Raw genomic sequence first — 23,694 nt, 5'->3', positions numbered from 1 at the left:
CACTAAAGCCACATAAGAAAACTGCCCTACCCAACGGCGGCCATGTTTTTAAAAGGACAAAGGCCATTTTCAAACTATGCTGATATATCATTTGAAAAAAAGGTTCTATGCAAGTCTCATAATGATTGTGCAAAACATCGGACTTCTAGAGTGTCACAAGGTTTGACTATACCCATGTTATAACAGCTGCTACCCCCCTCCCGCAGACAGCCATGTTTTTAACGAACAAAAATCGTTTCCAAACACTCTGCTGATATATCATAAAAACACATGTTCTGGGTACGCTTCATGAAGATTGTGTAACACATGTTTCTTCTTGAGTTTTCACAAGCCCTTTTTTTTTAATCTGACCTAGTGACGTTGTCCGAAATATCATTGCGACAAATGTGCTGAAAAAGTTTCGTGAAAATTGAGCAATGAGCAATCCATGTGTGCTCTGAAGTGTTAATATGGTACATGATAACGAACAGACGACGCACACAATATTGTCACAAAAGGTCTTCGTGAGCAATGTGTACTCAGATAAGATAAAATCATTGTGCACACATCAGCAGTGAAAACAAACAGCTTGGCGAAGAAATCAGAACATGCTATCAGTAGAAATCACTTGATGAGGATAATTGTCTTTACATTTGTGCAGAGTTAAGATTTCCCACATTTAATGATAACATCCTTGTTTTTGGAGAGCTTTTAAAAAAAACTTCTCACAGGCGGCCAAATTGTTTTACCGCCGAGGATTAGTTTTATGACTTTTATCACATTTTTTTTGTCTGACTCAGGAATTAATTTCAAGCAAGGATGTATTTAGACACAACTTAAAATATAAGTCAGGTAAAATTACAGCAACATTTGCCGAACAGCGCCAACGAGCAGAAGCACACTTTTGGATCTACCTTTAATCCAATTCCAAACACACTTAGAAAAAAATGATTTAGATGAACACGTTACTGAAAAAAAATGCATTGTAATCGGTAGAATAACGAACAATTTGCTATAATTAATTGCATGGATAGAATTATACAAGCGATTGCGCTAGAAGCCTTAAGAGTTAATCGATTAAGTACACACGCAAAAATAAGTGAACATATATATCGCACCAAGCGCTTTTGAACAGACACATGTTTTCTTCAAAGAAAATTTGTTTCAATGAAATAAAAGACACTCAGTACTCATGAAAGTTTAGCAAGACTCTTTTTTCAAACGTACTACGTATATTTAAGCATGCATTCTGTATTGTGACACGCGTATCATCGAAGTTGCAAACTGTGACCTATTTCGGCTTGAATCAGCAAGCTACGACTTATTTTAGCTTGGGTTATCAAGCAGAAGAGGGCTATAAGTAAGCTATCTTCACCCTCGAATATAAACGAGTTCACTCACATTAAGCTTTACTATTTGAATACAGTATTACTATGGGGAAAGAAACACACACGACAGAATTGCAGATTATTATGTTCATGTATATATGGCTTTTTCAGATTGAAGTCGAAGATCTGGGCAAAATTTTGCAACAATTTTATTTGTCAACCAAGTTTTACAAGCAATGCAGTTAACCGCCCTATAATAATTTTTAAACTGAGCACTGTTAGATGACAAGATAAACGCATTGGTTTCTGTCCACTCGAACAAATGTAGCTGATAATTTGCTCTGATTAGTGCAGATTAACTGAGGACTCTCCATATCACGTATGATAAATAACTTCTCATCTTTGTTACTTGTCAGGATTACGGTATCCACCGACGGTTTTGATCTTAAAGTGAGTAAGAATTATCTGTAAGTATTGACTGTTTGGGAACAATATCTTGTTGAGAACATGGATGTGTAGAATCTTGCAGAAATGAACCACTTTGTAGCATCTATTGACATCAATGTCAAGCATGTTTATACTTGGAGATTCATCTCCCAATATTAGAATTGTGCCTTATTCATGATAAAATTACATGTGTTGATATATATGTATGGAGTGTCTCATTTAAAACAAATATGCACAGTTTTTGCAAGCATAATATAATAAGTACACAGGTTATCAGATAATTTGCAAGTAGAATTTTACAAGGTTTATTTAAAAACACGTTCAGGTTAAAAGTGGCAATATGCATTATTTCATTTATGTTAAATTAAAGTCAATATATCTGCCCAACTCTTAACATTTGTTCCATGATTTGGAATTGGGTTAAAACTAATTAAGTTTAAACTTCATGATCGTTATACGTGATGCATTTTACATACATAAACTACAGCCATGACTTAACATACCCTCTCACCACTTTGAAACAGCAAACAAAATTGTGTCTTGAACATCATACACTTTATGTTATTGCCATATTTCAAGTTTCAATTCTTTTGCTTGAGAAATATGGAAAAAGATCACTTCACAAACGGAGAAAATTGTATACGTTTGCCATAATAGGTTTACTATCAAGGCTAAATAACTCAAGAACGTGTGGATCACTGCTCATGAAAAAGTGTCTTGCACATCTTCACTTTAAAGGGGATTACATATTCCAAGTTTCGATTCAATAGCTTGACAAATGAAGTCGCTCAACAAACTTTAAACATTTGATTTGGACAAACAAACAAACCCATCATCCGACCAACCAATCGACCGACCGCCCAACAGCGTGACTCCTACATAACTCCCTGTCAAACTTTGGTGTATAATTATGTCAATCTGTTGTTGTTTTTTTATATATAATTAGAAATTAAAAGCCCACATATAGATCTATAAAATTGACACAATATATGGTCAACGTACCGCTTATAAGACTTTTTATTAGTGTTATTTGTGTTTTTGTTGTTATACATCAACCACTATTTTTTCATAATTTTGTTTTTCTAAATGCTTTTCAGTAGATAAAAGTGGCCTGGTACGAGCTTGACACAAGATTGTCACTGCACAGTTTATATTTTGTCTCTAATATATATATATATACTGTGAAACCATTATTAATCGTCAGGCATTAATTTTCATAAATTTCGTTACTCGACCGATCGGCTAATTTAAGATCCTAACGAACAATCATGCTCTATGTTTGAACAAAAACAAACACTAATTTGAACAATATTTCAAAACTTTACCGTAGACATGAGGCATTAAATTCCAACATAATCCATGCACACATTCACGGCTGTTTCGTAATCAAGATTAATCCGGTTTTGACACAAAGGGATGTAGATTACACAAGGTACTTAACTGACACGTTACACTTCTTTAAAACGCGTGTGCAGTACAGCTGTATCGAATCCGTTGACTTCGTTTATGTAGAATGGTAATGAATTAGCGCTAATTGTTTATAACTTTATTACCCATTAGGTGCATTGTGTTTTTCAGGGGTGTTGCATATTAACCATCACGCAGCGAATGCCGATGAAAGACAATAAACCAAATGAAAAGATGACGATGTGTGATCAACATGCGTATTTATCACAAGTTAATAAAGAATATTTTAATTGCTGTTTGTTGTTTGATTGTTTGCGTTTAACCACACTTATTACTATTTTATATGTATCAATTTATTTATTTTTAAATTATTGACATTATTGATTTATATACCGGTAGTTTACTTTTTAAGAACAAACACACACATAGAGTTTATAATTTTAATGTTGATATCAGGATAAAAAGTGACATTTGAGACAAATTACTGTTCTTAAAATTATCAAAAATGTACGCTTGAAACTTTATTGAAAAGTGACAAAATAATTTCCTAACACTAGTTATTACCCATATTGTTCGCACCTTCCCTAATTTGTGCCGATAAAGGTACGATTGTTATCAGTATGGCAATTATAATAATAGAGTAAGACTTATTGGCAATTGGCTTCGTTGTTAAAAACACTCGTTAACGGTTATTCGATCCCACTTGTCCGCTAATCATAACAATGAACGTGTGAATGGCATACATTAAGAGGGTCCATTACTGTCGCTTGATAACAAAAGACTAGTTAATTGGCATGTGACAAACAGGCCCCACCTCCTGCAGTGATTCTCAAGTGTGTTCCCGCATTCGTACCACGATTTTTCGCAACTGCGATTGATCGCGAATATGTATAACACACAAATCGGATATTGACTGACGCATTTTTTTTAATTCAAAATCAGAAATCGGCGAATTTAAGTGCTGACGAAATCGTCATTTTTATAAAAATGACGAAATTTTGTGCTGTCGAAAATAAATGGTTTCACAGTATATATATATATATATATAATGTAGTGATACTAATGTGAGCATGTAATATACAAAATGTTTATTATTGCTTCAAACAGGAAAATTGTGAATCGAATTACGTGTCAATGTTTTTTGAACAGTTTGAATAACAGTTATGAAGGGGGTTTATTCCGCCTGTCTGAAAACTGGAAGGGGGTTTGTTCCGCTATGGAAGGGTGTTTCTTCTGTTTATGCAAAATGTGAAAGGGGGTTTCTTCCGCTATGCTGTTTTTAGGGAAGGGTGTTTCTTCTGAAGGGGGTTTATTCCGGGATTCGTTTTGACAACACCCAACACTTAATCCAGTTTCGTCTGGATTTTCTGTTGCACCCGTATACAGTTCAATAACTGTTTCAATAGTGATTTATGTAAACGTCCGTAACGATAAATATACATTGTGTTTGATTTGCAATTAATTTTGAGGAAATGTCAAATTCCAAATCATTCGCTATATCATTCTGTTAAAATTTACCACGGAATATTAAACGGAAATTTAATGCATGCACACTTTCCATGCGTTTGACGTGACGTTGTTCATGTAGGGAATAATTTGCGCGCGCTTTTCTCGAGAGAAAAGATTAAAACACACCGTACTTTTACAGTTTGTTTGAGAATGTGATAACGTTGAGTAAAAATTAAATAGGGAAGAGTGTTTCGGATCACAAATGTTATTATGCACATTTGAGAATTCAACAAGAAATGGAATATGGTCCAATTTCTAGAACGCGCATACTTCGGTACGATGTTTTTTTTCCGGATATTCCCATTGCAAAAGCATGTGAGCCATCGCAAAGACCAGAAAAAAATACCTACCCTACCTAATTTTTTTTCAGCCGTTTCCCGAAACACACAATTTTTTTTGTTTGGCCCTAGGGACCAACTTCTGCTAAAACCTCTTGATGTATTGTCTCTATGACGGCTGCACTTTTCGCCACAAATGAAGCACTATGATTTCCAGTCAAAGTTCTCAAAAGTGGACCTCGTCTTAAAAAGGTGTTCTTGTGTTTTCCTTGTAATCCATTGTTGAGTCATCATAGGACCATCTGGGCCTGAAAAACAGAAATACATATGAAATCCTTTGCAGAAAAATAGAGAATTTGAAATGACATTATAATGTTCTACTCTCAATGATCATGTTGAGAGAAATCAATCTATGATATTTATGAATATCATTATCATTGTCATACCAGACCAGGATCACCACATGGTTGTCATATATGTCTTCAGTACACTCCTCTGCTTCATTTTTGAAGCAAACAAAAATCATCTTTGATTTAATAATAATTATAACTTGCCTGTGTTCTAATTGTAAGTACATTTATATCTAACTATTTAGTATACACAAACCTCTTTAATAAATGACTGTTATAATGGATCAACAGAATTACAATTAACAATACATACTTTCTTACTTTGCAGTCATAGTAGGTCTTTAAGCTCTATTCAGATGTAGCCATGTTTTCTTCCCCGAAGACTGTGGCATTCCCTTGGCTGATGAAGTTCTTTTGTCGAACCTATTAATACATTCCAAACAATAGTTTAGAATAGGCAGAAATTAACATATATTAGGCATACACAATAATTCATCAACAGAAAAAAAATATAAAAAACTCAAATAAGTTAATTTACAAGATAATAAAATGAGTGAAAACAATGTCCGCTTACTAGTACCTATTCGAGTACTACTCAAGTTTTGGAAAAACAAATATTAGCACCCCTTATTAAATACAAAAGACAGAGTAGGTTTCATGTTAGGTTTTCAGATTTTCACGCACACTACTTTTGCATGTATTCAAACGGATTTTAGTAAATATATGTGATGAATAACATCAATGACATTGCAGACAAATTTCCTTGTGATGATGTTAGAGAAAATGTTTTATCAATTAAAATCTATAAACATAGCATGTAGTTATGAAACAAACAATGAATAAACATGTTAAATACTTACCATATTAGATGTACATGGAATTGAAAACTGTGAAAATGACAAAACAAGTTTGACATTGGTGTCTGCTAACTTTTATGTGTATGGTAAATTTATATTAAAGGGGAGTAACTCAACAAATGTTTAGTATCTAAAATCAAATAATTCTTTATATTATTATAGTTGTCATAGCTTTCAGAGTTTAAAGTTGACTCAGTTCATAAAAATAGTATATCATTTCATTTAAATGGATAACATATTACTGGTATAAAATCATAATTTAAGTTTTAAGCTATGAATTAACACAATGTATCAAATGAAAGTACAGTTACAAATCACTTCATCAATTAAAATATTATTTAATGATATCTGGATCGTATTCTTGACCATAAAGTTTTCTTTTGTTTTAAAGGATATTAATACACTTATTAATTTTACCTGATTTTAAGTACATTTTAATCAAATACTTGATAGTTAAGTTATACATAGAGATATTAGACTTTGCCCCCAAAATTGGAGCAATTTTTGCTGATTTTCAGTAAAATATGCACAAAAATGCATTCCATTACATGGTAATAGTTAAATAAAGCATTTAAGATACACACCCCTTTCATTTAATGTTGATTTAGAAGGAGGATAGCAATTTTCCCCACATAAAATAAAAGTTGTAATGTATACAGTGAGTAGGACACTTTTGGCGGCCATCTTGGACGCAATCTTGGATTTTGAAGCCCTCCAGCACTTTTCGAACAAATGAAATCTCATACCATAATCTACAGATCCAGACAAACATTTCTGTATATAAAACTCTTTGTTTATGATCAGTGGCCAGTTACTCCCCAAAATAAGCGACTAATGTGTGCCTGTTTGCAGCACTATAGGTCAAAATGTTTATCTTGACAAAATCGAGGCAGAGCTAAAATTTCAGTAATTTGGGTTAAAAAGCTAGGTCACAATCTCAAGTCTTAGAGAGTAAGTGTAACTGGAAATCACAGGACGCCCTTATTGCTTATCAGTTTAAAGCTTGATTTTTCAAGGTATATAAAAATGTATTTATTTTCTTCAAGCTTATGTGTTACCCTACCATACTCTGTGATATTCTAGAAGTTGGATAGTCATAATATTTGTATGCCAAGAAATATTTTTATATTTCAGGTGTTCATAAAAAGACGAAGATTACTGTATGAACATATATATATCAATTTTTTAACAAGCAAATTTGTTGAATTTAAATCCCCAGGCAATTTCAAAATTTTGTGACGGAATTACAGACGGACTACATCAATTCTATATATTTTTCTGCCTTTGGCTTGGGATTAAGAATGCCGAAATGTGAAGATAATCCAAAATATATGTACATATATAGAGACAAGCTGAAAAAGAGTGAATCTTATTTTTTAATATGATTTTCGCATAGGTCATTATGCCCCCATTTTAAAGACACTGAGTGCAATTATACGCACCTGTTGATCAGTTGGTTGGTTGGTTGTCTCTCCATAGACAATTCCTTAGAGGGAAATTTAGAGAGCTCTTTGACCTACCACAGTGACATGCTAACGATTGGTTTCCTTCCAGGTACTCTAGTAGCTGGGCCAACACCCACTTTATTCATATCAAGGCCATGAGAAAGGTGAGTTAGTGTATAGGCTTAACCCTTAACCACTTAGATATGTATTTTGACGCATTTCTAGTCCCTTAGAAAGTTAAATAACTAGATGAAAGACCTTTCTTGCTAGATTCAAGTGGCTTCATTTCCAACCCTTAGATACTGGTGAGCAGCAAACAGTATACAATCTGAACAGACTGCGAGTTACTCGCAGGCTGTTCTGGTTTTATGCTGTTTGCACATAACTATTGTCACTTTGCTTCTCAGTGGGAAAGGGTTAAATAATTGTGTGTGCACTTTGAAATATTTACCACAAATGTTCACCAATTTAAGAAGGTTATCATGTACAAATCATGTTCCCCTTGGGCAAAGGTGAAGGTCATAAAGAGGCCAAAGGTTAAAGATGTACATTGTTAAGCTTGTTAATTAATTGCAAGCAAAGTTGACCATGGGCTTGACAGTCGTATAGCTTGTATTTGAAAGAAAAACATGTAATTTGAAACTACTTTTGGCTTTGTGATCTCCTACAATAAGTGATGTATTTCCTAAAACTCATATTTGTTATTTTACCTCACCTTTTTGAATAAATTAGAAGTTAAGAAATTCTAGGTAATATTGATGAGTCTTGGACTAAATACATTACCTATTTAATTAATCTCCTGAGAGTTTAAATGTTGGATAGAGAAAATTGCTTGACTGTGGTGTTTATTGGTGGTTGTAAAGTAATTGGTCTATACTTAACTCTTCCAGTGCTGGAACCGAATTTTGAAGGCCTTTGCAAACAGTTTGGATCCTGATGAGACGCCACAGAATGTGGCGTCTCATCAGGATCCAAACTGTTTGCTTCTCTGATAGTATTCTTTGAAAAAAAATCAAAGAAAATGCTAATTTTAGAAATTCAGCAGACAACATTTTTGCAGACGACAAATTTCCCAGCATGCAAAGTGTTAAATCCATTATTCGCTGCAGGTCCTAATTGCCTAGCGTTTAGAAAAAGGCCTTGGCAAACAGCGTAGACCCAGATGAGACGCCGCATAATGTGGCATCTCATCTGGGTCTGCGCTGTTTGCTTAAAGGAATTTCTGTAAGAAATATTCTAAATATAGAAATAAATATACTAGACATCCCTAATTTTGGAAATAAATTGATCCAATTTAGAAGGATGGGAGAGTCTATTAGGCTTAAATGGGTTAAATCTGTTATTTGCTGCAGGTCCGTGAGGTGCGCCAGCAGCTGAAGGAGATCATGGACTCCCAGAAGATGGAGCTCGTCTCCTGTGGCAACGAATGGGACATTGTCAGGAAGTGCATCTGCTCTGCGTACTTCCAGCAGGCGGCCAGGCTCAAGGTTTGGGAATGTAGAACCAGGAAAATGACTGTCACTTAAAAAGTGTTGAACATAGTAGATAGTGTTGACTATAGTAGATAGTGTTGACTATAGTAGATTGCTGCAACAATCAGCTGAATCTGGTCACAATGTTTCTTATTTACAGCGTCTTTTATCAATAGTTAAATGCGTCTCCAGACCGAACTATCTGCGATCACAGCTCTAGTTAAAAGCGTATTATTTCCTTAGTTTCTGCATCCGAATTTTGTTTCCTAATTTTCTTCCATTATTTTGTACATCAACAAATCTAATTTATAACATTTTAATATCCAAAACTTCCTTAAACTCCACTTCCACTTTTCCAGCAAAAGTTTTCTGCAATTTCTGCAATCATTATATAAGTTGTAAATCTCTGATATTCACTCTTGTTATTCTCCCACCAGATTTCTTGATATTCATTTAAATTGAGCCTTTTTCTGTGAAAACTGGGGTTTATGCATTAGCGTTAACTGTCATCCCAGATAAGCCTGTGCAGTCTGCTAAGGCTTATCAGGGAAGCCACTTTTCTCCTACTCTGGAATTTTGTTTAGAAAAGACTGCATAAGAAATTCCATTAAAGTGGTAACTGTTGTCCCTGATTAGCGCGTGCCGACTGCTCATTCTAATCAGATGACACTTTACGCGCATGCATTTAGCCCAGTTTTGCAAGAATAAGGCGCAATTGAATAACTCATTTGTTTGTTGTTTTCACACAACTTGCAATATTCACTGATTACAGGGTCTCGGAGAGTATGTTAACACGCGCACGGGCATGCCGTGCCACCTGCACCCGACAAGCGCCCTCTTTGGGATGGGTTACACTCCAGACTACATCGTGTACCATGAGCTGGTGATGACCTCCAAGGAGTACATGCAGTGTGTAACCGCAGTGGACGGTACCTGGCTGGCAGACCTCGGGCCCATGTTCTACAGTGTCAAGGATGCCACTAAGACCAGACAGGTATGTAGTGGTATATCGCTTGTGACTCACACAGTTGTCGAAAATCACGACTTACTTCAGACAAGTGCTTTTGAATAAACATTTGATAAATAAAATTAAAGCAAAAGTTGTGACTGGATTTATGGTCCAGAGTAATAACTTAAAAAAGCTGTGTTTTAAATATGCATCACAAGTTGAATTTTATATAAAGAAGTCACAAAATAAATAAAAAAATACCTTGAAGCAATCTCTGGGTTTTTCCCCCTATTCCCTTTGAACATTCGCCTTTACAATCTGTGAATTATACCCCTTCCATTTATGGATTAATATGGCCAATGTAGGGTGTTCCCTCATCTAAATTATTGATCACTCTCTGTTGATTATTATCCCCAACCTCTGTGGACTTTTTATCATATTCCCTTTAAACAATGCCCTCACTACCTGTTTATTATTACCTGTCAATTTGTTTATTATTACCCTTTTCTCGTGTTGATTATTCCCCATTTTAATTATTTCTTACTTTCCATGGATAATTATCCCACTGTGGGCTTTTCCCATATTTACTTGGAACATTGTTGTTGATTATTCCCCTACACTGCGTGGGCTAGTCCTATTTCTAATGTCGATTTTTCCCCAAGATGAATTATTTCTCCTATTCTGTGGATTATTACCACCTAACATCTGTAAACTATTCTCCCTATTTTCTATGGAAAACCCCCACTCTTTTTGGACTATTTCCACCTACTTTATGTAGTCTAAGACTATTTTGTTGACTATTTGTTCCTGTTTATCATGTAGAAATACTTCACCCCCTTTGTAGATTCTTCCACTTTCTCAGTGGAATTTTCCAACTTTCTCAACAGACTATTTATCCTATCTTGGTGTATCCTTTCTCAGTGGACTATTCCCCCTTTCTCAGTGGACTATTCCATTTTCTCAATTGACTATTAACCCTTTCTTAGTGGACCACTCCACCTTTCTGAGTTGATTATTTATCCTTTCTCAGTGGACTATTCCCCCTTTCTGTCTAAGTGGACTTTTCCCCCTGTCTCAATCAATTATTCCCCACTTCTCCCCTCATGTACTAGTCCACTACTGTCAGTATATCCCCATGGACTAATCCACTACTGTCAGTATGTCCCCCCATGGACCAGTTCAACATCGTCAGTATATCCCCCCATGGGCTAGCTCACTACTGTCAGTATGTCTCAACCATAGTCCAGTCCACTACTCTCCCCTCATGAACTTCCCACCACTACCCTCATGGACTAGACCACTACTCTCCCCTCATGAACTCCCACCCACTACCCTCATGGACTAGTCCACTACTCTATGTTGTGTGTTGCCAGGAGCGCCGTCAGCAGACGGTGGAGGAGATGGGGGCCATGGAGGACGAGATGAGGAGGGCCCAGGAGCTTATACTGGTCCGTAAGGAGCAGGCAGACAGGCAGCACCTCGGCTCAAAGAGGTCAGACATTGTTGGGCTGTTGTTGTTTTTTATGTCGCCCACCACTATAGTGGGGGACATATTGTTTTTGCCCTGTCTGTTGGTTGGTTTGTGTGTTTGTTTGCTCCAACTTTAACATTTTGCCATAACTTTTGCAATATTGAAGATATATTTGGCATGTGTATCTTATGGAGCTGCACATTTTGAGTGGTGAAAGGTCAAGGTTAAGGTCATCCTTCAAGGTCACAGGTCAAATATATAGCTTCAAAGAGGCGCAGAAGGGGACATAGTGTTTCTAACAAACACATATCTTGTTTTTTTGCGTTATTGATCAGGGTTTTTACGTGCTGTATGTTTACAAAAAAACTTCTTGGTGGCTGTAAGAAAACTTTCAAACAAATGTTTGGTTTGTGAAATAAAATGGAACAACTTGTCTGTAGTTAATAGAAAAAAGCCGTTTTTTTAATATATAAAAAAAATATTCATAAAATATTTTAATAAGTAAATTGTATTTAATGACATATCAGAATGAAGACCCCCTGTGTTTGTAGGTCCCAGATTGTGACCCCAGGTCGGCGTGAGCCCGGCACACCCACAGCCACACCCTGGAGAACACCCAAGTTTGGCATCTGAACCTGGCACAGATGTTAGTAGGCACTCAAATGATGACTATCTTCCTTTATTTTCATATACTTTGAAAGAAATCCTGTATTTTAAAAAACAGCAACTACATTTCTCTTTTTTCCTGTACTGAAGAATTGGTTTTGTTAAAAGGTGGTCATTAATGGGTCAGAAGGTTTGTTATGAGCATGTGTTGAGGTTTTGCTTAATTCATTCACTTGCATTTATAACACTTAGTCGTTAATATTAGATAATCATTCTAAGGGGCATATTGGTTAGGATGAACATCTTTCTTTCTTAAAACCCATCAACCGGAGTCTAAATTTTACACTTATAACAAAGAATGTGTACCATATTTTACCATGCAGAATTTTTGGCTGACATTCTTTGTAATATGATTCCTGTTATTTTCTAGGGAACTCGGTTGACAACTTTGGTACTCTGCCGGTTACCATGGTTTCTTTCCCTGTGGCCAGGGCAGAAGTGTGTTAATATGGATATCAAGTCTGCAATGGACTGCACAGTCTGTATAGCCAACTACTCACCAGCAAGTGTTCATCACCATGACAACTGTTGTTGGATGCTGCGGAAAGCAGCACCCCTTTATAAACCATGGAAAATAGTGCACTAGTGTCCATAGACAAAAATAGAAGATACCCTTTACCACTCGGAGACGCACTTTTACATGTAAAGTCTGTTAAAGAATCATATTAAATTTTAGACATCTTTCACTAGATTCAAGTTTAAAGGCTTCATTTCCAACCCTTAGCCTGCAGGCTGTTCTGGTTGTATGCTGGTTGCAAAAGTCATTTCCACTTTGCTTCTGAGTGGGAAAGGGTTAAGTACTGCTTAGTTATATGTACTGTAACTGTTTAAACCCAAAATTGTCTCAGCTTACATTAAGAACACATATTTTCAGACATTTTAGTCATATAAAGATGACTGTATATGGGGCATATGATTTATGTCGCTCTGTCAGTTATGGAATAATTTGATGAAATGCTTTCTAGTTGTTATGCCCCCGGATCGAAAGATCGGGGGTATATTGCTTTTGGCCTGTCTGTCTGTCATTGTGTGTGTCCCAAAACTTTAACCTTGGTTAAAGTTTGATAACTTTTTTAATATTAAAGATAGCTACTTGATATTTGGCATTCATGTGTATCTCATGGAGCTGCACATTTTGAGTGGTGGAAAGTCAAGGTCAAGGTCATCCTTCAAGGTCAAAGGTCAAAAATCATTGTATTTTTATTTCCTAAAACTTTAACCTTCGTTAAAGTTTGGTCATAACTTTTTGAATATTGAAGATACCCTTCTCAAAAAAGTGTGTGAAATGTACGTTTTACGTACGTTTTGCGTGCGTTAAACGTGGCGGTATTGGCACTGCGTTTTTTGTGCGCTTTTTTTTACCGAGTGAGTTTTTAACAAAAACAAACAAACAAGAAAATGTGCGCGTTTTGTGGATAAATGTGCGCTTTATGTGCGTTAAACGTGTGCTTTTTATAAGTGTGTTCAATGTGCGCTTTTATGTGCGCTAAATGTGCGTTAAACGTGCGCTTTTTATATAAGTGTGTTTTTGACTACCATTTATGTGTGTAAAATGTGCGCTTTTAAGTGCGTTAAATGTGTGCTTTTTGTGAGTTAAATGTGCGCTTTTTTTATTTAAAAAGCGCACATTTAACTCACAAAAAGCGCAGTTATAACCCACATAAAAGCGCACATGTGTGTTAAAGTGCGCTTTTATGTGCGTTAAATGTGCGTTAAACGTGCACTTTTTATAAGTGCATTTTTGACTGCCATTTATGTGTGTAAAATGTGCGCTTTTAAGTGCGTTAAATGTGCGCTTTTTGTGAGTTAAATGTGCGCTTTTTTATTTAAAAAGCGCACATTTAACTCACGAAAAGCGCAGTTATAACCCACATAAAAGCGCACATGTGTGTTAAATGTGCGCTTTTATGTGCGTTAAATGTGCGCTTTTTAAATAAAAAAGCGCACATTTAACTCACAAAAAGCGCACATTTAACGCACGTTAAGCGCAGTTATAACCCACACAAAATGCACAATTTACGCAAATGAATGGCAGCAAAAAACGCACTCACAAAAAGCACACATGTGCGTTAAAGGTGCATCTTTTGCCTTAACAGTTGATTCAATTATATGCTGTTAAAAGTTTTTTTTAATTCAGATATGCAATAAAAACCAATAATTATATAAACATATATATTTGTGTATTTTAATAATTACAAGATAATTCAATTTTATACTTTAATGTACACCAACATTTTTTAACATACATGAGTAATTAAATATCAATGGCAATTTGATGAAATAAATATAAACATAATTTGATTATAAATAAACAAAAAATAATAGCATACTATAATAACATGTACAGTATATACACACGAACAGCTATATACATAAGAAAGATGCATATCAATCAAGGCCTTTCAGCATTTCTTTGAGGCAGCGGATTGCAGCTCTCATCTTTCTCTCCAAGTCTGCCACTAGCCGGTCAAATTTCTTTGCAACAATTATACTGTCATGGCCTTTGCGCGATGCGTCTCGTGCATGATCTCATTTGATCAGGTCCTGAAAGATATTTTATAATGTAAGTGTTGAATATTGCTGTTATGGTAATCTTGTTGCTATAAAAATTATAAATTTAAATCAAAACTAGTTTGTTTGCTTGTTGTTTTGGGTTGTTTATTTTGCAATTTTAATCCCCTGATCACATGTGACTTAACGCTTTTCATAAATAAATACGTTTGATAGAAAATACTGTTCGAAAATGTACCAAGATACGTGGTCTCATTTTGCTGTGTGGACTGGTCGGAAGTGTGACACCTTTAAAATGCAATAACCAGTACCCTGTATAGTTTTACCTCTAAACAAATCCAGCTTTTCTTGGTCAAGGAGAGGGCGCGGTTTTCCCACTCCTGTTCTCCTCATGTCGGCCAGCTTGTGCAGGGTAAAACCTGGTATTCAAGTCCATACATCAGGTAGTCTCTTTTTTGCTCCCTTTTTTGGCAGGCGATGCGATGATGCACATTCTTTCCATGGGGTTTAACCTATAAATTTAAAAGTTCTCATTTAATATGGGGGAAAAATCTGTTCATTAATGACCAAAAATAGGTATAAATAACTTTAAAATGACAATAACCATAAAATACAGCCATAATAATTCAAATGGTGTTGTTTTTCTTTAAAATTGCATTACATTTACTCATCCATTTACATTTCCCAGTGACAATACATAAATATGATAATGATCATTAGTAATTCAATAAACTAAATAAAAAAGGGATGCAGAATTGAAAATACAAACCTGTTACAACAGACTGTTCTTCAGTATTCCAAAAATACAGGCAGTTGTTGAACTAGACCATATCACTTTATATGTCTTTAACCACCCACTTTTAATCTCCTTTATTGTTGATTTACACATTGTAGTAAATACACATTTTTTTCATCACACAATACTTCATGCTGAAAGTATTTCAAGACATTTTACACTAAAATAATAAGTCTTAATTCTAGCTTAAAGTCAGTTGCTGATGCTGCTTGTTTTCAAAAAATAACTTCCTATCTGTGGTTCTCAAATAGATGGTGCCTGAACAAATCAAAAGTATATCAACATCCCTTAGTTAGGCTTAGATGGAGGACTGATAGGGACTGGCTATTCTCTTATCTGATACCATGCTGTGTCTAAGCCAAAAATTGCATAATTTGAGAAATACTGATAAGGCAGTCATTTCAACACCAAAATATTTATTGAATAATACACAGCACCCTTAACACATTATATTTAATTGTAAATATTTAAATATAACATGCTGAATGGTTTTAGCAAATAATATTAATAGTATAAATATTATTTTAATGCCTTTTAAAATGTATGTTTATGGTCAATGTGGTAGACATTAATTGTATTAGGGTATAAATATCAGTATAAGAAAGTTCAAATACTTATTTATGTTGAGGAAATATAATTGATACTATCAAGCCCACATAATACTTTTGACACTTTCAATATTTTTAATTAGTTACACACAGTCTGATTTAGGTGGAATTTTTTAGAAATGTTTGAGATTAAAACGTAAGCAATAGGGTATGCATTGAAATTGTATGATAAAGTATGTAAACATTAAACAGGTTAATATGGACAACCAGTAATTATTCAAACTGCCCCTTATATTATTACAGGTTACTGAGATATATGTCTATGTTTAATCATTTGATGTAAATAAATTGTTAGAGCCTGCAACAATTTTGTTTCTTGTTCAATTTCTGTACAACATTTGCTAAACGGTTGTTAAAGACGCACTTTTTAAGAAGTGTGTTAAACATGAGTCTTTTTAGATACATCCTTTTAAAACAGATCATATGATAAAAACACACTTATGAAATAAAAGACTAACTTATGCTTAAAAAAGACGCACATCAAAATAGAAAAACGCACTTTTGTGAGAAAAAAACCCACATCTGTAAACCTTAAAACACACTTCTTAGATAAAAGACGCACTTCCTAAATAAAAGACGCACTTCTTAGATAAAAAACACACATTTTGCTCACATCTACACTCAAAAGCGCACTTACAGATGAAGAAAACACACAAAAAACGCACTTCCTAAATAAAAGACGCACTTCTTAGATAAAAAACACACATTTTGCTCACATCTACACTCAAAAGCGCACTTACAGATGAAGAAAACACACAAAAAACGCACTTTTTCACTAAAATAACGCACTTGAAAAGCAAAAACGCACAAAAAGCGCACTTAAATGCTCTTTTGATCACGGAAAACGCACATATTAACAAAAAACACACAATTAACGCACTTTTAAGTGCGCTAAATGTGTGTTTTGGTAAAAAGTGCGTTTTTATTTGACAAGGGTAGCAACTTGATATTTGGCATGCATGTGTATCTCACGGAGCTGCACATTTTGAGATGTGAAAGGTCAAGGTCATCCTTCAAAGTCAAAGGTCAAATTTATGGCTTCAAAGCGGAGCAATAGGGGGCATTGTGTTTCTGACAAACACATCTCTTGTTTTTTAATATGATTTCTGTTCAAAAGCACTTTCATATTGTTGAAGATAACTTAATTTCCAGTTTGATCTGGTCTGTGATACAACTATTTTTAATGTATGAATCTGGGACTTTTCTGTAAAAGATTGTTATAAATATTATATGAACATGACCGCAATAAACATTGAAAATATTTTTTTTTATTGTAAACTACGTCATACACCTTTTCTTTTGTAGCTTGACAGTTTATAGTTGTGCATACTTTGTACTATGAATAATAGAAGAGCGAATTCCCTGGACTTAGGTCAATTTGCTTAAACATTTTTCTTGTACCCTCATATTAGTAATGTCTTGGTATTGAACCATCTGACCAAATAACCATGACCTTTTGAAAGGTACTGGTTCCTACATAACCTTGTATTTACCTCCTTGATTGTTTCATTTATAGTGATAGATTCTATATTGCATGAAATGTGATTTTTCGTGTAAGGTCTGCCTAAATTTGGCTTCATTTTGCAAGACACTTCATGTAGTGCGTTTAAAAGATAATTCGTTTAATAGATAAATCACCTGATTTTAAATTGATTTATTGCAATCCAATACAAAACATGATGAAAAGTAAACAGGGTCAGTGTTCACAAATGGAATACTGCAGGGAATTCCTTCGGTTTATAAAATCCCGTAAGTAACTGGCTTGTGTATACATTTTTTTTACATCTACAATGTTAAAAAGAGTAAATACTGCTAAGTTATTGTTGTCGACTCTTGTAGGCAGAACACATTGAAAAAAATTATCTACATTTTTCCCTCAAGTACAACGTAAGATATTCATTGCGCAATCCTACAAACTTGGTAGAGTTTAATTGATAATGTATGCACATGCCACATTTTAAAGATAAACCCGTAAAACATCACACTGTTTGACCTTCAACAGGACTATGTAATGCTGCATAGGTCTGTATACAAATGCATATTGATTAACCTTTTCCCATTTGGATACGTATGTTGATGCATTTCTAGTCCCTTACAAAGTTTTATTTAATTAAATATTTTTCTCATTAAATTTATGTTTAAAGGCTTCATTTCCAGCCCTTAGATACTGATGAGAAGCAAACAGCATAAAACCTGAACAGACAGTGAGTTACTCCCAGGCTGTTCTGGTTTTATGCTGGTTGCATATAGTAACTGAGCTACTTCCAGGCTGTTCTGGTTTTATGCTGGTTGCATATAGTAACTGAGCTACTCCCAGGCTGTTCTGGTTTTATGCTGGTTGCATATAGTAACTGAGCTACTCCCAGGCTGTTCTGGTTTTATGCTGGTTGCATATAGTAACTGAGCTACTCCCAGGCTGTTCTGGTTTTATGCTGGTTGCATATAGTAACTGAGCTACTCCCAGGCTGTTCTGGTTTTATGCTGGTTGCATATAGTAACTGAGCTACTCCCAGGCTGTTCTGGTTTTATGCTGGTTGCATATAATAACTGAGCTACTCCCAGGCTGTTCTGGTTTTATGCTGGTTGCATATAGTAACTGAGCTACTCCCAGGCTGTTCTGGTTTTATGCTGGTTGCATATAGTAACTGAGCTACTCCCAGGCTGTTCTGGTTTTATGCTGGTTGCATATAGTAACTGAGCTACTCCCAGGCTGTTCTGGTTTTATGCTGGTTGCATATAGCCATTTTCAATTTGCATCTGAGTGAGAACGGGTTAATAAAAGCAGACCAATTTAAAAAAGAAACAGTCAATTTGTACTGTCACACTCCAACATTGTATCGACTTAAATGTCATATACCAAGGTCACATGTGCTACTACAAACTTGTTGTAAAAAGTATGAATATTTGTTACTACTCCAATTATGTTGTTAATGAGGAAAAGTAATTACATCAGTAAGTTGTAATTCCCACCCCAACAAACTTTGTAGCTTATACTGGTCATCATGTTGGTTGTTGCTTTGGTTTGTTAGTCTGTAAGCATTTGTGGTTCTCCAAACTACCTCTTAAAGTTTTGCTAGCTTTAGTTGTAATTGCTCAATAAGAACAGAAGTGTTTGATTTTTTCCTTGATAACGTTAGAAATGGTTAACTGGCAGCTTTCTTGGATAGGTTTTACTCTAACTACTTTGTCAATGTCATTAAATTGAAATGAAACTTTGCTCTAAGGCATCCTCAAGCAAAACTATTAATTACTTAAATAAGAACATTTAGTGTAATACATATGTGTCAAATCGACTGTGTTGAACCACTTAACAATTTGTAAAACAAACATATTTATCATTCAAGAAATTTATTGCAAAACATAAATTTAAATATACAAAACAAATATGTACAAGAAGAAATTAAAACAAGAGATGTGTTCGTCAGAAACACAATGCCCCCTATTGCGCCGCTTTGAATTATTTATTTTTTTGACCTTTGACCTTGAAGAATGACCTTAACCATGAACTTCCACCACTCAAAATGTGCAGCTTCATGAGAACGCTGCTTTGAATTTGTTTTATTTTATTTTTTTGACCTTTGACCTTGAACGATGACCTTGACCTTGAACTTCCACCACTCAAAATGTGCAGCTTCATGAGATGCACATGCATGCCAAATATCAAGTTGCTATCTTGAATATTGAACAAGAGCTGTCACCATAGGATGACTTATGCCCCCTATAAACGCTTGATAGAAATTATGAGCTTTTTTCGAAACCTAAACGCAGATTTCGAAACCTAAACGTGGACCCTAAGTTCAAGGTCAAGGTAACAGGGGTCAAAATTTGTTTGCGTATGAAAAGGCCTTGTCCATATACACATGCATACCAAATATGAAGGTTATACCTCAAGGGACATAGAAGTTATGAGCATTTTTCAAAACCTAAACGCAGATTTCGAAACCTAAACGCTGACCCTAACTTCAAGGTCAAGGTCACAGGGGTCAAAATTGTTGTGTGTATGGAAAGGCCTTGTCCATATACACATACATACCAAATATGAAGGTTATATCTCAAGGGACATAGAAGTTATGAGCATTTTTCGCAACCTAAACGCAGATTTCGAAAACCTAAACACGGACCCTAAGTTCAAGGTCAAGGTCACAGGGGTAAAAAATTGTGTGCGTATGGAAAGGCCTTGTCCTTATACACATTCATACCAAATATGAAGGTTATATCTCAAGGGACATATAAATAATGAGCATTTTTTGAAACCTAAATGCAGATTTTGAAACCTAAACGCGGACCCTAAGTTCAAGGTCAAAGTCACAGGGGTAAATTTTTGGGTGTGATGGAAAGACCTTGTCCATATACACATGCATACCAAATATGAAGGTTATATCTCAAGGGACATAGAAGTTATGAGCATTTTTCGAAACCTAAACGCAAAGTGTGACAGCTAGACGGACAGACAGACAGACGGACGGACAGACAGTCCGATCACTATATGCCCCCTTTTCTTTGAAAGGGGGCATAAAAATAATTATTGGGGAAAAAATAAAATGGACGGATTGGTCGGAAAAGTTCCTGAACAAAATGCAACATTAAAAGAAACTTTTCTAACAATCTGCACTCATAGATTAAACATGTTGCCATGGAAACAATCATCACTGGTTAACAGCAGTCAAAGAAATATTGCATGTTTTAGCGTTTGAATGGTACACAGTGAATGTCAAGTACAATTTCCCCATGACAAATGAGAACAAGAGCACCGCATAACGGGTGCCAGGCTCGGCTACGTGTGCAGTTTTGAATACATAAAAGCTTGTCAGAATTTTTTTTTTAAAGGTCACAGTGACCTTGACCTTTGACCTAGTGACCCAAAAAATGGGTGTGGCATGTAGAACTCATCAAGGTGCATTTACATATGAAGTTTCAAAGTTGTAGGTGGAAGCACTTTGATTTTAGAGACAAATGTCAAGGTTTTAGAACGACGCGGAAAACAGCCGCGCTAAAAATCACAATTGGTGAAGAAAAACTTGAAGGCCGTGATTACCCTATGTGCTCACCTGAGAACATGCAATGACAGACCCCCAGTATTAGGAACATTCTCCCCTTTTTTGCTAAACTCAGATGAGATTTGAGTATCTCCTAGAATATCGAACAACAATAATTAGTTTTTGAGTATATATATTTCCTGTTAATGACAAATAATCAGGAATATTTATCTGAAAGGCAGGTTTCAGCTGATTGTTCTCAACACAACATTCTATGCCACTGTAACCTGAGAAAAAATTGATGAAAACAAAACAGTTGAATGATCCAAGCTCACTTCTCGGTCAGTGACATTAAAAAAAAAAAACATTTGAAAAGTTATTATGTCCCCAAATCATATCCTTTCAAATGTCAGCAACACATTCTGGGAACATTTGGCCTAATGCATAAGCATAATGTGTAATCCCAGGTTAGCCTGTCCAATCTTCACAGGCTTATCAGGGACAACACTTTCTGCTTTTATGGTGTTTTTGTTTAAATGGATGTCTCTTTAAGAAAATAAAGTTAAAGCGTTGAGTGACCACCCAGATAAGCCTGTGCAGAATGCTGCATGCACATGCATTAACCCTTTTAGCGCTGGAACAGAATTTTAAAGGCCTTTGCAAACAGGTTGGATCAAGATCAGACGCCATAAAATGTGGCGTCTGATCAGGATCCAAACTGTTTGCTATTCTGATAGTGGTCTTTGAAAAAAAGAGAAGGAAATGATGATTTTAGAAATTCAGCTGACACCAATTTAGCAGACGACAAATATCCCAGCATGCAAAGGGTTAAGACCAGTTTTCCCAGAACACGACTCAAATGCTGACCGAACTACAAAGCCACTTGACACATTCACAGGAAGTCTTGCAGGTCTTTGTGAGTCACTATGGATACAATTATCTCCAAGGTTCTTCAGCTGGTTGCAGTCTTCTTGAGAGCCTGCGCGGCTGTGAAGATGTCTCGCAACTGCTTCTTCCTGTCACAGTAGCACCCTGAAACATTTTACTGATAATAAATCAGGGTTTGGATATTTGTACATTGCAATCGAGTTTAGGCCCTTTGAAAGACACATCTGTATATGTAGTATTGATGGATTGTAAGTACAAAATATAGGTTATTTTGCTGGATTTGCACAAAGGATTTGAATCCCTTTTAATGTCAAACTGTACACGTAATGACAAATTATTACTCAAAAAAATCTGAATGTGTTTGTGAGATTTTGCTTGTGACAGCAAAAGGTGTATGTATATTAATATCTATTTGTATTGTGGTTCACATGAGCACAATGTGCTAAAGGTGCATTGTCCTGATCACCTATTGTTTGTTGTGAAAACTGAAGAAGCTTAATTTATTGCCCAATCTTCATAAAATGTCAAAACATTTGTCACAATGACATGAAAGCAAATTTTGAAATGATGTCACATGGGGTCAAACACTAGGTAAAACTAGAGAACAAGAGGGCCAAATGGCCCTAGTACGCACATCTGTCTACCAAAACACCTAATTTATCTGTTCTGCGTTTGTGGATTATTGTGTTATAATGACTTCTGATAAAAGCTCTTTTACTCCTTAAAGCACAGATTTTATGTTGGAAGTGATAAATGTTCTCACCAAATTAGAAAATAATTCAAAGAAAAAGGCTTCTTGCCTTTTAACTACATGTATCTAATAAACGTCTTGTACTCCTATTATTTTTATTGTGTCTTACCAATAATATTCCATCATCTCCATCTACCCATTTTCAAACTCTTCAGACAAAATTATCGTCATTAGAACAAATGTTCTGAGCAAGTTTCATGATTACTTGGTAAAAAACGTCATTTCTAACTTGTTCAGAATGTTAAAATGAAGTCACACAAGAAAACCTACCATACAAACGGCATTACTGTTTTAAACAAACTGGAACCATTTTAGAACTCAACATAGATATTAAAAGAACAAATTCAGCTCTTATGCAAGTTTCATGATGATTGGTAAAACAATATGGTTTCCAAATTGTGTTCAAGCTATATGTTTATCAAATTGAGGTTCTAACCACATGAGTGTTCAAAGTGTAAAATGTTCATGACGGCCATGCCACACCCTACAAAAGATGGTCTCAAAAGCTATGATGAGCTAGAACTATTTATATTTGTATTCATTAATTTATAGGCACATTATATGTATTACATTTTTTTTATAATTGAAAATATTTCCAACAAAGAGTAACAATTGTGGCTTCTAAAGTTCTAACAAGGTGTGTCTTGGATTTGACTCTTTGACCTTGTTTTAAGGCTGCAAATGGACCAGGTTTTAAATCAGCTCAGAAATTTGATTGTAAGCATTCTGACAAAATTTCATATATGTTTTGTCTTAAATGTGGCTTCTGAAGTGTTAGCTAAGTTTTTCTAAGAAATGACAATGTGACCTAGTTTTTGGATATACATGACTTTGATTCAAACCTGCCTAAAAACATGTATTGTCAAGACAAAAATTCACATAAATTTTCATCAACATTGGATCATACATTAAGCTTCTAGAATGGTTCCATTTTTTTTTATTTTGACCTGGTGACCAACTTTCCTGACATACATGACCTTGATTTGAACTCTGACCTAGATATCAT

General features: G+C 35.2%; 2 protein-coding genes and 1 long non-coding RNA gene across 14 annotated transcripts in view; 1 reads left to right on the top strand and 2 right to left on the bottom strand.

Moving 5' to 3' along the window:
• LOC127845144 (pre-mRNA-splicing factor ATP-dependent RNA helicase PRP16-like) overlaps positions 1-17,334 on the top strand; it is a 116,543-nt gene extending 99,209 nt beyond the window's left edge. For both annotated transcript variants that reach the window (XM_052375866.1, XM_052375865.1), the window contains exons 22-27: positions 7,710-7,764; positions 8,953-9,087; positions 9,845-10,066; positions 11,395-11,513; positions 12,044-12,138; positions 12,529-17,334. In XM_052375866.1, the coding sequence (XP_052231826.1) occupies positions 7,710-7,764; positions 8,953-9,087; positions 9,845-10,066; positions 11,395-11,513; positions 12,044-12,125 (613 nt within the window). In that variant the 3' untranslated portion in view covers positions 12,126-12,138; positions 12,529-17,334. The remainder of the gene's footprint in view (positions 1-7,709; positions 7,765-8,952; positions 9,088-9,844; positions 10,067-11,394; positions 11,514-12,043; positions 12,139-12,528) is intronic.
• On the bottom strand, positions 4,889-6,232 carry LOC127845181 (uncharacterized). The gene is made up of 3 exons (XR_008033099.1): positions 6,159-6,232; positions 5,612-5,721; positions 4,889-5,256 (listed from the first exon to the last, which is right to left on the bottom strand). It is a non-coding gene; the product is annotated as an uncharacterized LOC127845181 (long non-coding RNA).
• A 2,070-nt stretch (positions 17,335-19,404) lies between the features above and the next one.
• The window catches only part of LOC127845158 (probable tubulin polyglutamylase TTLL9), a 55,600-nt gene continuing 51,310 nt past the window's right edge, over positions 19,405-23,694 (bottom strand). For all 11 annotated transcript variants that reach the window (XM_052375906.1, XM_052375905.1, XM_052375903.1 and 8 more), the window contains one exon: positions 19,405-22,081. In XM_052375906.1, the coding sequence (XP_052231866.1) occupies positions 22,002-22,081 (80 nt within the window). In that variant the 3' untranslated portion in view covers positions 19,405-22,001. The remainder of the gene's footprint in view (positions 22,082-23,694) is intronic.

This window comes from Dreissena polymorpha, chromosome 9 (genome assembly GCF_020536995.1).
Source record: "Dreissena polymorpha isolate Duluth1 chromosome 9, UMN_Dpol_1.0, whole genome shotgun sequence".
Classification (NCBI taxonomy): domain Eukaryota; kingdom Metazoa; phylum Mollusca; class Bivalvia; order Myida; family Dreissenidae; genus Dreissena; species Dreissena polymorpha.
Note: the sequence above shows the minus strand (reverse complement) of the source record. Positions and strands in the feature narration are given on the sequence as shown.